The sequence below is a fragment of the Phoca vitulina genome, unplaced genomic scaffold (assembly GCF_004348235.1).
Source record: "Phoca vitulina isolate PV1807 unplaced genomic scaffold, GSC_HSeal_1.0 scaffold5, whole genome shotgun sequence".
Lineage (NCBI taxonomy): Eukaryota > Metazoa > Chordata > Mammalia > Carnivora > Phocidae > Phoca > Phoca vitulina.
The window spans coordinates 2466330-2476965 of NW_022589708.1; the positions used below are offsets into that span (position 1 = coordinate 2466330).

Sequence of the window (10636 nt, forward strand, 5' to 3'; positions counted from 1 at the left end):
CTGGTTTAATGAAGCATTGAATGGCACAAACCAGACTTAACCAGTTACTGCTTGCAGGGACTTCTTTTTAAGTGGAGAGAGCATCAACATTTATGAACAAAATCAGGTAATACAAGTATTTGAGGCAAGAGACGTGGCCTAATGCTTTTCTTCTTTCCAGTTACAACTATGTATTTGTTGTCACCCTTTGGGGAGGAGGGTTACACAGCACACTAGTGTTTGGTCTGTGAGGAAAACAACGGAATAAATATTCTGAAACAAAGCCCCCCTAAAGACCTAAGGAGGCTGTTTTGCTTCATGACAAACACCCCCCCTGCTGTGACCTTCCTGAGCCCCCCGTACACTTGTGGAAGGTGGGTGAGAAGTCATTGCTGACTAGCAGTTTCCCCGGATTCAACAAAGCCGGAAGGCTACCTCCCGAATTGCTTAAAACCACCTGGGCCCCAAGACTAAAGCGGGACAGGTTAGAAGCTGAAACAGAGCGGGAGATCTTGTTCTATACACGTAGGGATCGCGAAGAATCATACATTACTTTAGATGGAACAGACCAAGCTCATGTCCTGCAAAAGCACATTATGTCTTTAAATGTGCCTGCACAAAAAGTAACTCTGCCTCATGGGAAGGTTTAACATCTGGATACATTTTACCTGGAACACTGTATGAACATGTACAGAAGGACATTTCAAGTACGCATCTGTCCTTTCTAAGAGAAGTAGCTAGTGGAACAGTGGCTTTCAGACCAGTGAGCACTTCCTGACTTCAGCACTTGCCCCGTGCTAGTCTCGGGTACCAAGAGGACCACACTGCAGCGTCCGAGTCACTGGGAGGCACGTCTGCGGGGGTGGCCGGTGGGTCCTGACACTGCAGGGTTCCTTCTCGGGATGGGGGGACAGCCCCTTCTGTCCCAGGAACGCCACGCCAGGGCCTCGCAATGCACACTAGTTAACCGAAGGAGCCACGTTTCCTGGCCCAGGTTACAATTCATTCCCACGGGAACACTTGAGACTGTTTCCCTGAACTGTAATAACTCGGTGGTTAAGTGCAAACAGCCGACGGTTGCCAGAGAAGGGATTGGGATTGGGCGAAACGGGTGAGGGGGGTCTAAAGATACAAACCTCCCGCTGACTTTACAGCGTGGGGAGGTGACCTGCTGCAGTGTGACTCCAACTGGCAGATTGGAAAGCTGCTAGGAGAGTAAATCTTACAAGTCCTTATCACAAGACAAAAAGTTTTTGTAACTGTGGTGACAGGTGTTAACTAGACTTCCTGTGAGCATTTCACAATACGCACAAATACCCAGTCATTATGTTGTACATCTGAAACTAAAACGTTCTATGTCAATTATACCTCAGTTAAAAAATTCTTTTATAAACAAACAAATAAGTAGAAGCAGCGGTCTACAAGAGCTAGCCTGGCGGTGTCTATTTCCACAGACTCCAGCCCCTCGCGCTGCTTCCCAGGGCCACTGCATCTTCCTACTCCTCTATCTAATCATGATCTAAAGCCTAAATCTTGATGTTCCGAGTACTCACGTGTGATTTTACTTTTCACTGGAAATAATAAAAGTGATTTAAGACCGCCAAATCTAACAAAATCTGCCCTATGATGTTCCACGTGTTTAGAAGAAAGAATGCCTAGCCATCTGTCCCTATTGGAAACTTCATCAAACGTGGGGGAAAATATCCAGCATTTGATTAACTGCATGCCAGGCTCCTATTCACTTAACCTGATTTATTTCTCGGAAGCACCCTTTATAAAACAATTATTTTAAAAGTGAACCATGGACCAATTGTTAAGCTATTTATTCAAGATCAAACCCCTAAGGGACAAAGATGGGTTCAAACCCAGCAAAGATTAGCCTCTGTGCCTGTCTCTCTACTACAGCCATTTATAGACCCCAAAACTGTTAAATATGAAGAAATCCAGTATTAGCGACTATGTTCTAGTCAATCTTCACTCCCATAACGTAATTTTCATTATTAGCTCTAATTAAAATAGAAGTAGAAACTAGCAAGTGGAGGGGCGCCTGGGTGGCTCAGTCGTTGAGCGTCTGCCTTTGGCTCAGGTCATGATCCCGGGGTCCTGGGATCGAGCCCCGCATTAAGGCTCCCTGCTCAGCGGGAAGCCTGCCTCTTCCTCTCCTCCTGCTTGTGTTCCCTCTCTCGCTGTCTCTCTCTCTCTGTCAAATAAATAAATAAAATCTTAAAAAAAAAAAAAAAGAAACTAGCAAGTGGAATTTCATATAAGCAAAGATTCTTTTAAACCACTTTTATTGCACTGGACTGTTACCCAGTATTTTAGTACCTTATTTTCATAGAAGAAACCTCTTATTATTTGTCTAGGTACATCTTAAATTTTAACATTCAAGAAGATTCTGAAATGTTTTTGAAGTTTTGCTGGAAAATAAATGCCTATTCGTAGGTACTGATTTGCAAAAAGTTCACATTTTAATGTATAATCAACTACAATTTGCATTTCTCTACCAAATAGTCTCTATAATGGAAATTCACTGTAAAACACTGAGGGATTTCTGTCTGGCACAAATAAAGTTCTCAGTGTTTGTCAAATGAAGTAAACAATCAGAAAACAACGTAGTGTTTTATGGAAGTCAAGCCACATAGAGCTTTAGAAGCTACAACGATCCCAGTTCTTCCTTGTGGCGGCTTCACAAGAGATGGGAGGAAACAAACACTCTCCACCAAGTTTCACTTTGAAATGGGAACCAGATTATTGCTTAGAAATGAAGTTAGTCTAAATCAGAGGTCAGCAAACCTCTTGTGCACAGGGCCAGAAAATAAGCGATCCCAGCTTTGGGGGTCATTTGATGCCTGATGCAAACAACTCTGCTGTCGTACAAAGCAGCCCAGACGATGCTTCAGTGAATGAGCATGGATGGCCGTGTGCCAGTGACACTTTATTTACGGATGCTAAAATGTGAATTTTATTACAACGTCCATGTGTTATTTAAAAGGATTCTTCTTTCGATTTTTTTTTTTTTTAAAGCATTTAACAGGGGCACCTGGGTGGTTCAGTTGGTTGAGCATCCAACTCTTGATTTAGGCTCAGGTCATGATCTCAGGGTCGTGAGATCCAGCCCCGTGAGGGGCTCCACACTGGGCTTGACGTCTGCTTAAGATTCTCTCTCCCCCTCTCCCTCTGCCCCTTCCCTGCTCACACTCTCTTTCAAAAAACAAACAAACAAAAAGAAAAAAAAACACTTAACAATGTAAAGCTCATTCTTGGCTCACAGGCCCTACAAAAACAGGCAGTGGGCTGGATTTGGCTTATGGACAGTAATTTCCTAACCCCTGGTCTAAAAATATACTCTGTTTTGACATTTACTTGCTGGCAATTAGGTACTTCTACTTCATTACTAAGCACAATTAAAAAAAATGTGCTTTAAGGCTTTGCCTAAACTGCTGGTATACAGATTTTTAAAACAATTTAAAAATTACTTACACCGAAATTAAAATATACTGCAAGAGGAGGAAACCGGTCAAATTTCACTTATTTCTGGACCTCACATCTGTAAGCTCTCATGCACACAGCAGCAGGAAACACACCTCGGTTCTACAAAGGCTTCCAATTACAAAGCAGCAAGTGCAAGTTCACTTCAAACGTACATTTATACTTGTATGAATGAAACATGGAGCCACACTGAGATGTGTGATAGCAAAAAAGTGTGATCTGATGTTCCACGACTAGACCACTTCCATGTGGTTTAATAAAAACTGTGCCCAGTCATTTAAAAAAGGCCACTTGGAGGGGCGCCTGGGTGGCTCAGTCGTTAAGCATCTGCCTTTGGCTCAGGTCATGATCCCAGGGTCCTGGGATGGAGCCCCGCATCGGGCTCCCTGCTCCGCGGGAAGCCTGCTTCTCCCTCTCCCACTCCCCCTGCTTGTGCTCCTGCTTTCGCTATCTCTCTGTCAAATAAATAAATAAAATCTTAAAAAAAAAAAAAAGGCCACTTGGGGAACAGGCCAGTAATAGAAAAATGTCTGTCATGTAAAACTTAACCATTTACCTGTCTAAAAAATAACCTTCAAACTTTAAATCTTTACGTTGGATTGTTATATGGATATACGTTATCATAGCAAGAAACAAATTTGCTATGGGCTATAAGTTTAGCAATCTGGCTAATGTTTAAAAACGTGCTCATGAAGCAATAACATTATTTTTATTAAAATAATGCTAATGATGCCAAATGAAATCTCTTTCCACATGAAACATGTTAGGTTGCTTCCAAGTCACCCCCACCCCAGCAGAACAAAAACAAAACAAATCAGTCTGAGACTCACTTGAGTGTTTAATTCAAACCTATATTTGTAGTTTCTAAAATGCTGATCCACAGACCACTTTCTTGTTACACGTATGTACCAATGAAAACAAAAGCAGAGGATCACTGCCGTCCCTGCAAAAGGAACGGCTCCTTTTCTAATATTCTTTAAAAATATACAATGTACGGTCCTTGCGCCCCAGCACGGGCAGTGACTGACGTAATAAATACACTGGCCCGCCCGCTCTCCTCCCTGCTGCGCGAGCTCCGCCAACTACCTGTTATAAGCCCGCTCCTTTTTGGATTTCTCCAGGGCCTTGTCCATGGTCTTCTCGTTCTCCCCTCGACATTTGGGACAGTACCACTTGCCCTTTGGTTTGTGATTCAGCCCCACACAGGAGAAATGGAACCACTCGATGGGGCACTCGTCATTGTCACAGCCGATCATTTCTCCATAGGAGACCTGATTGCACAGACAGTACGTTGGCTCGTTCGGGTCGATGGGAAGGTCTGCAGGGGACGCTTCCCGCTCAGCTTTGGCCTTGGAGCGTTTCTTCTTCTTGGAGGCTTTTGCTTTCTTCTCCTTAGGCGTTCCTGAGGTGATGTCATCATGGTCATGATTATTGGCAGCGTTCTCTCGGTTCTCATTGTTGCGCTGTCGCCGGGACCTCTTGTTATTGGTCTTCTCTGCCTGCGTGATTGTCTCGCTCTTGGACTTATCCTGGCCGGCTTTGCCGCTGTGCCCAGTGGTGTCATTGACCTCCTGATGGGCCTCAAAGAGCTCCACGTGACTGTCCACCTGCCTGGTCCGGTTCTCCACCAGCTCCACCATCTGACTCACGATCTGGATCTTCTCGTCGCCCAGCTCCTGGCTCCGAATCAGGGCTCTCTGAATACAATGCAACACTCTCCTCTTCTGGACGCCGTCTGTCTCGCGTTTCAATTTCTCATAATACTCATCCAGTTCCTTCAGGATTTCTGCAAAGGAAAAATAAGCATTATGTCCATTCTATAAACACAACTGAGCCCTTTATTTAAATTCTCTGGTCTATAAAGAAGTAATTGCAAAGGACAGAAATAATCAAGGCAAGATTTCCTAGTATGAAAATCCTATAACCTACAGGCATTTTGAGCAGACCTTTTTTTCCCCCTATTGAAAAAAATCCCTGCAACTAAATACAAATGCAACACAGTTCCCATTTAGCAAAGTGCCACTCAAAGCTCCCCAAGGGACTCTGTGCATTCAGAAGCATGGGTAACATTACTCTTGGGATCAGCAACTAAGAGGAAAAGTTTAAATTTAGGTGAAGTGCTGGTGCCCAAACTTTTACTTTCTATAAAATTAATTGATTTATGTCCTATATTTCCAGTTTTCACTCAAATATTCTTCTAACTTAAATGCCTTTATTCCCTTTATTTTAATGCATCAATGTCTAGAATACCCTATTAAATCAGAGAATGTATATAAATACTACCTAGTGACCCAGGGCCTCAGTTTATCAGTCACATCACTGTCATTCAACCTTGCTATTCCTCTGTATTACTAAAAACAAGACTGGTTTGTCACAATAAGTCAGACAACCTAGCTTTGCCTTAAAACAAAGGGGTCAGATTTTGCTTTTGCATTTACTGCTTAAGACAATACACATTCACATCTGTAAAAATCAACAGATTTTAAAACATTACCAAAACTAAAAAAACCCTCAGTACTAAATTTAAACTTTGTACAGGGGGCGCCTGGGGGCTCAGTCGGTAGAGCATGTGACTCTTGATCTTGGGGTTGGGAGTTCAAGCCCTACACCGGGTGTAGAGATTACTTAAAAATAAAATCTTAAAAAAGTGTATATGATTTTAAGATGTAATTTGGAAAGTGTAATTAGGCAATTTCTCAAGATATAAAAGTTGTTAAATAATCTTGATTGAAATAAGGAAAATAAATATTCTTGCCAAAAACCTATTTAAGGGTCCTGGGAAGGAGCCCCCCCATCAGGCTCCCTGCTCAGCGGGAAGCCTGCTTCTCCCTCTCCCACTCCCCCTGCTTGTGTTCCCTCTCTCGCTGTCTTTCTCTCTGTCAAATAAATAAATTAAATCTTAAAAAAAACACAAACCTTTTTAAATACAAACAGAAAGGGTGCCTGGGTGGCTCAGTTGGTTGGGCGACTGCCTTCGGCTCAGGTCATGATCCTGGAGTCCCAGGATCGAGTCCCGCATCGGGCTCCCTGCTCAGCAGGGAATCTGCTTCTCCCTCTGACTCTCCCCCCTCTCATGTGCTCTCTCTCAAATAAATAAATAAAATCTTTAAAAAAAAAAACAAACAAACAGAAATTCCCAAAGTTATTTTTCCCAAAGAGTAACAAATCAAAATAGTATCAGGGGGCGCTGCCTGGCTTAGTCAGAAAAGCATGCAACTCTTGATCTCGGGGGTGTGAGTTCGAGCCCCACATCTGGTGTAGAGATTACTAAAAAATGAATAAACAGTATCAGATTTTTCTCCTGAAACCCTTTGCAGTCTCTTAAAATAAGGCAATTTTACTCTCCAGGTAGCAAGTGTGGGAGGCAGGATATATAAAATGTAACCCCTCATCCCTTCTAGATCTTATCTTTGAATAGTTATAAGGCATAAACCTAACACTGAAATAAATACATGAACTCAGACCAACACTGAAGCTTACCTAAATATAAGTATTATTTTCCAGGCTTTATTTTTAAACTAAAGACGGCTCTGAAGATACTTCCTAGAAAAACAATGTAGACTATCTGCCCCCAGAAAGGAGGAATGCCCCCCAGAAAGGAGGAATGCCGTAGTCTCATAGTGTCTGGGAATAATTAATTCTGAAAATAAATAGGCTCAATTTATCTAAGTTCTATTTCATAGATGTTAAAATAGGAGTTTCTCCAATTTATTTTAAATTAAGTGCATATTACTATTACTATAACAAAGCTATTTTTGGTTTAATCGGTAACCAAATCGATAAAGACAATATTAGCCTTTCATAGAAAAAACAACGCAATTATCGCTAACATAAAATTCAGTAACATACAGTTTTTTACATCACAAGCAAGCTTACATCCATGTGAAGTCTCAGGTGCGCGAAAGAAACAAAAATGACACCACGAAATTACCAAGAAGTGATTCTGTTACCTGCACAATGACATGTATTTCTTAGACTCCCCAAGCAAAGTCCTCTACCAACAGAGCCGCTGCAGTAGGCGCTGTAAACAGGAACAGCACCAGGTCTAACTAGGCGGGCGCCCCGCCAGGACACCAGGAGCTTCTCCCAGCTCCGTCAGCTCCAAGTGCTGCTGACCTTCCTTCTGAAAATGCTCCACACCAATATCACTGTAAGGAAGCAATGGCCCCACGGAAAGAATTTAAGGACGAAACGAGACTGTAGCACAACCCAATCTGGTCTGTCCAACTACTAGAAACGTATTTTAACTTTACATAAAGGCTGCACTGACGTTCGTTAAGAAGCGGACTTCGGGGGCGCCCGGGTGGCTCAGTCTTTAAGCGTCTGCCTTCGGCTCAGGTCATGGTCCCAGGGTCCTGGGATCGAGCCCCGCATCGGGCTCCCTGCTCCACGGGAAGCCTGCTTCTCCCTCTCCCACTCCCCCTGCTTGTGTTCCCTCTCTCACTGTGTCTCTCTCTGTCAAATAAATAAAATCTTAAAAAAAAAAAAAAAGAAGAAGAAGCGGACTTCCATGGTGGGGTGGGTATTTTAAAAAATAGTTGAAACAATGCAAAAATAATTTTGAATTCAATAATTCAAGCACAGCCTCAAATACCATTTAAAATGGGCAAACTTAATTCTAATCCATTTTTCTGAACTAATCTCCAACTGATGTATACTAAGGCAAGACTGCCGGCCAAGTCCGACTTTCAACATAGGTCCTTAAAACTAAAAGCGGTAAGTGAGCATTTCCCCCCATCTCCAGTGAGGTCCACCAAACGAGCTGCGACTGCTCCCAGCAGCTCAGCGGCCCCTCTCTGCAGGCGCAGCGAGCTCCGCAGCGGGGGCTCCCTCCCCGGGACACCTGGTCCCGAAGCAGCAACACAGTAACTCTGGGGGATGCTACAACAACTGGAAGATAAGTTTCCTGAGAGCGATAATGAACAGGGCCGGTGACCACGAATCCTCCGATCTTCTTTCGCTCCCCCGAGTCGCCGCCTCGCTCGGCGCACTCGGGACCCTAGGGGCCGGCTCGTCCTCGCCAGGCACCGGCCCCGGGCCACTCACGCTTCCCCCGCTCCGCGCCGCCGCACCCGCGGGTCGCCGGAGGGGCGGCCCCGGAACATCGGCGGGCCTGCCCGCGAGTCCTTGGGGCCTGAGCAGCATCCTCGGCAGCCCCGGAACCAAGAAAGGCCTGCCTCCCCCCGACCCCCGGGGGCCGCCATTGCTCGGCGGCCGGAAATGACCAGGCTCGGGCCCCTGAGGGACAGGGGCGGGGCCGGGCCCTCAGCCAATGTGGAGGCGGTCAGCGGGCGTCGCGCCCCGCCCCGAGAGCCACCGCCTGTGGGGCTCGCCAGGCCGTAGGGCGGAGGCCAAGAGGGGCGCCAATCACAGCACAGAATCAACGAATAAGGCCCGCCCTCGCAGCGCCAATGGCCAATCGGAGGCCGGAGGCCAGGCGACCCAAAGACATTCAAATCAACTCGACCTCCTCCTCCTCCCCGCCCCTCTGAAGAAAAAAGAAGGCAGCGGAAACAGAGACCCGTGCCAGTCACTGCGCAATGCCCACCCTCATCCGGCTCAGCAACCAATAGCTCAGCGGCGGACTGATAAGGACATTCCATGGGGGACGCCAAGACCAATCACAAGGAAGCCAAAGCGGGACGTTCACAATATGCTAATAAGACCCCTATAAAAGTCGCTGCGAAGCCCAAGCTCGGTTAGAGCGCGCAGGGGCGCCATACCCCCGGGGTCTCCCTGCGTGCTCGGGGCGTGCGGTCGCTACCCACCTCCCCCCACGCTTCCGTTTCCCTGCTGCGCAGCCCTGTAAACATTAGTAAACTCCGAGTGACGATCCGCGTCCCATACACAGACCCCAATGGCGTGCCTGACCTGGCAGGAAAGTTTCCCCAACAGCCAACAATTCCCAGCGGATACGAACCCTCCGCCTCTCTCCGGAACTCTGGGCAGCCGGGGCTGCAAAGAACGACCCACAGGTCCTCTTCCCTGCCATGTTCCTCTGCAAGCCGACAAGCTTTGCCCGCGCCCCCCGAGCACAGCAGATGGGCGACTTCCTCGACCCATCCTCCCTTCCATCCCCTCCCCTTCCCCGCCGCACGCACAGAATAAAGCCCTCGCCCTCCGCGAACTACACCCGGCCGCGCCGCCCCTCGCACGTCGGCCCTTACTCGGTGTCCAGCTCCACAGGAGGCCCGGGGATCGGGCGGGGGCGGCGGCGACCGGGGCCGCACCGCGCGGAGTGCCGACCCCGGACTTTATATAACACTCAGATTCGGGACTGGGTGGGGGTGGCTCTGGGGATGGCGAGCAGAGCCGGGGACCCGCCACCCGCAGTGCCCTCCCAGCAGCCCTGCGCGCAGCCCCGTCGCTGCGCCCCTCAGCCCCAGCGACCGCGGCACATCCCTCCCTCGGCACCCTAGCCTGCGCCCCCTGCGCCCCCTCCCCCGCAGCACCCCGCCTCGTCACTTCACTACAAAGAGCGCTTTGCTCGCGCAGCCTGGCATTGAGACCTCTCGTTCCTCCTTCCTCCTCTGTGTCCGGGCTTCGCTCACAAGGACCTTGGAGAATCAAAGAGGCTCCAGACCTTTTGTTCCTGCCCGGCCAGAGCGGACGCCGCGGGCCCGCGGCTCCTCCGGGCGGGGAACAGGACGGCCCGCGGCCCCGCGGCGCGCCGCGACCGGCGGGGATGGAGCGACCGCCCCCGCCCATCCATCCCGCCGTACCTTGGTATTTCGCGTCGATCTCCCGCATTAGCGAGACGTTTCTCTGCAGGTCGAAAGGCAGAGACTCGATGGAGTCCAGGTAGTCCTCCACATAGTTCACCAGGTGGATCTGCTCCCCGTTGGCAGGGCTCAACATGGTTCACCGAGGTCCCCGGCGACTCGGCGCGGCTTTCCGCTTCCTCCAGCCCCCGCCCCCTCGGAGCCCAGCGCTGCAAAATGCAAAGCTCCCGCCCGCCGGCGCCCCCCCTCCGGCCGGCCCCGCGCCGCTACATCTGCGAGCCGCGCCGCCTGGGCCCGGGGACCCGGCGCCTGGCGGGCCCGGCCGGCGCTCGGCGGCCTCGGGCGCGGGGCGGGCGCGGGCGGCGCGTGCGGGCGCGCACCCCGGCGCAAGGGCCAGGGCCGGGGCCGAGCGAGCGCGGGAAGGGGCGCGCGCCGCCCGCCGCGCC

General features: G+C 48.8%; 1 protein-coding gene across 1 annotated transcript; it reads right to left on the reverse strand.

Moving 5' to 3' along the window:
* Window positions 1–3916: 3916 nt before the first annotated feature.
* ING1 (inhibitor of growth family member 1) lies at window positions 3917–10636 on the reverse strand. The gene is made up of 2 exons (XM_032402611.1): window positions 10191–10636; window positions 3917–5254 (listed from the first exon to the last, which is right to left on the reverse strand). Exons 1-2 carry the CDS (start codon window positions 10324–10326, stop codon window positions 4551–4553), a joined length of 840 nt encoding a protein of 279 aa, XP_032258502.1. The 5' UTR covers window positions 10327–10636; the 3' UTR covers window positions 3917–4550.

Coding starts and splice junctions, on each gene's coding strand:
- ING1 (XM_032402611.1), bottom strand. CDS start 10,326: ATGTTGAGCCCTGCCAACGGGGAGCAGATCCACCTGGTGAACTATGTG. Junction 5,255..10,190: donor GATCGACGCGAAATACCAAG/GTACGGCGGGAT, acceptor TTTCCTTTGCAG/AAATCCTGAAGGAACTGGAT.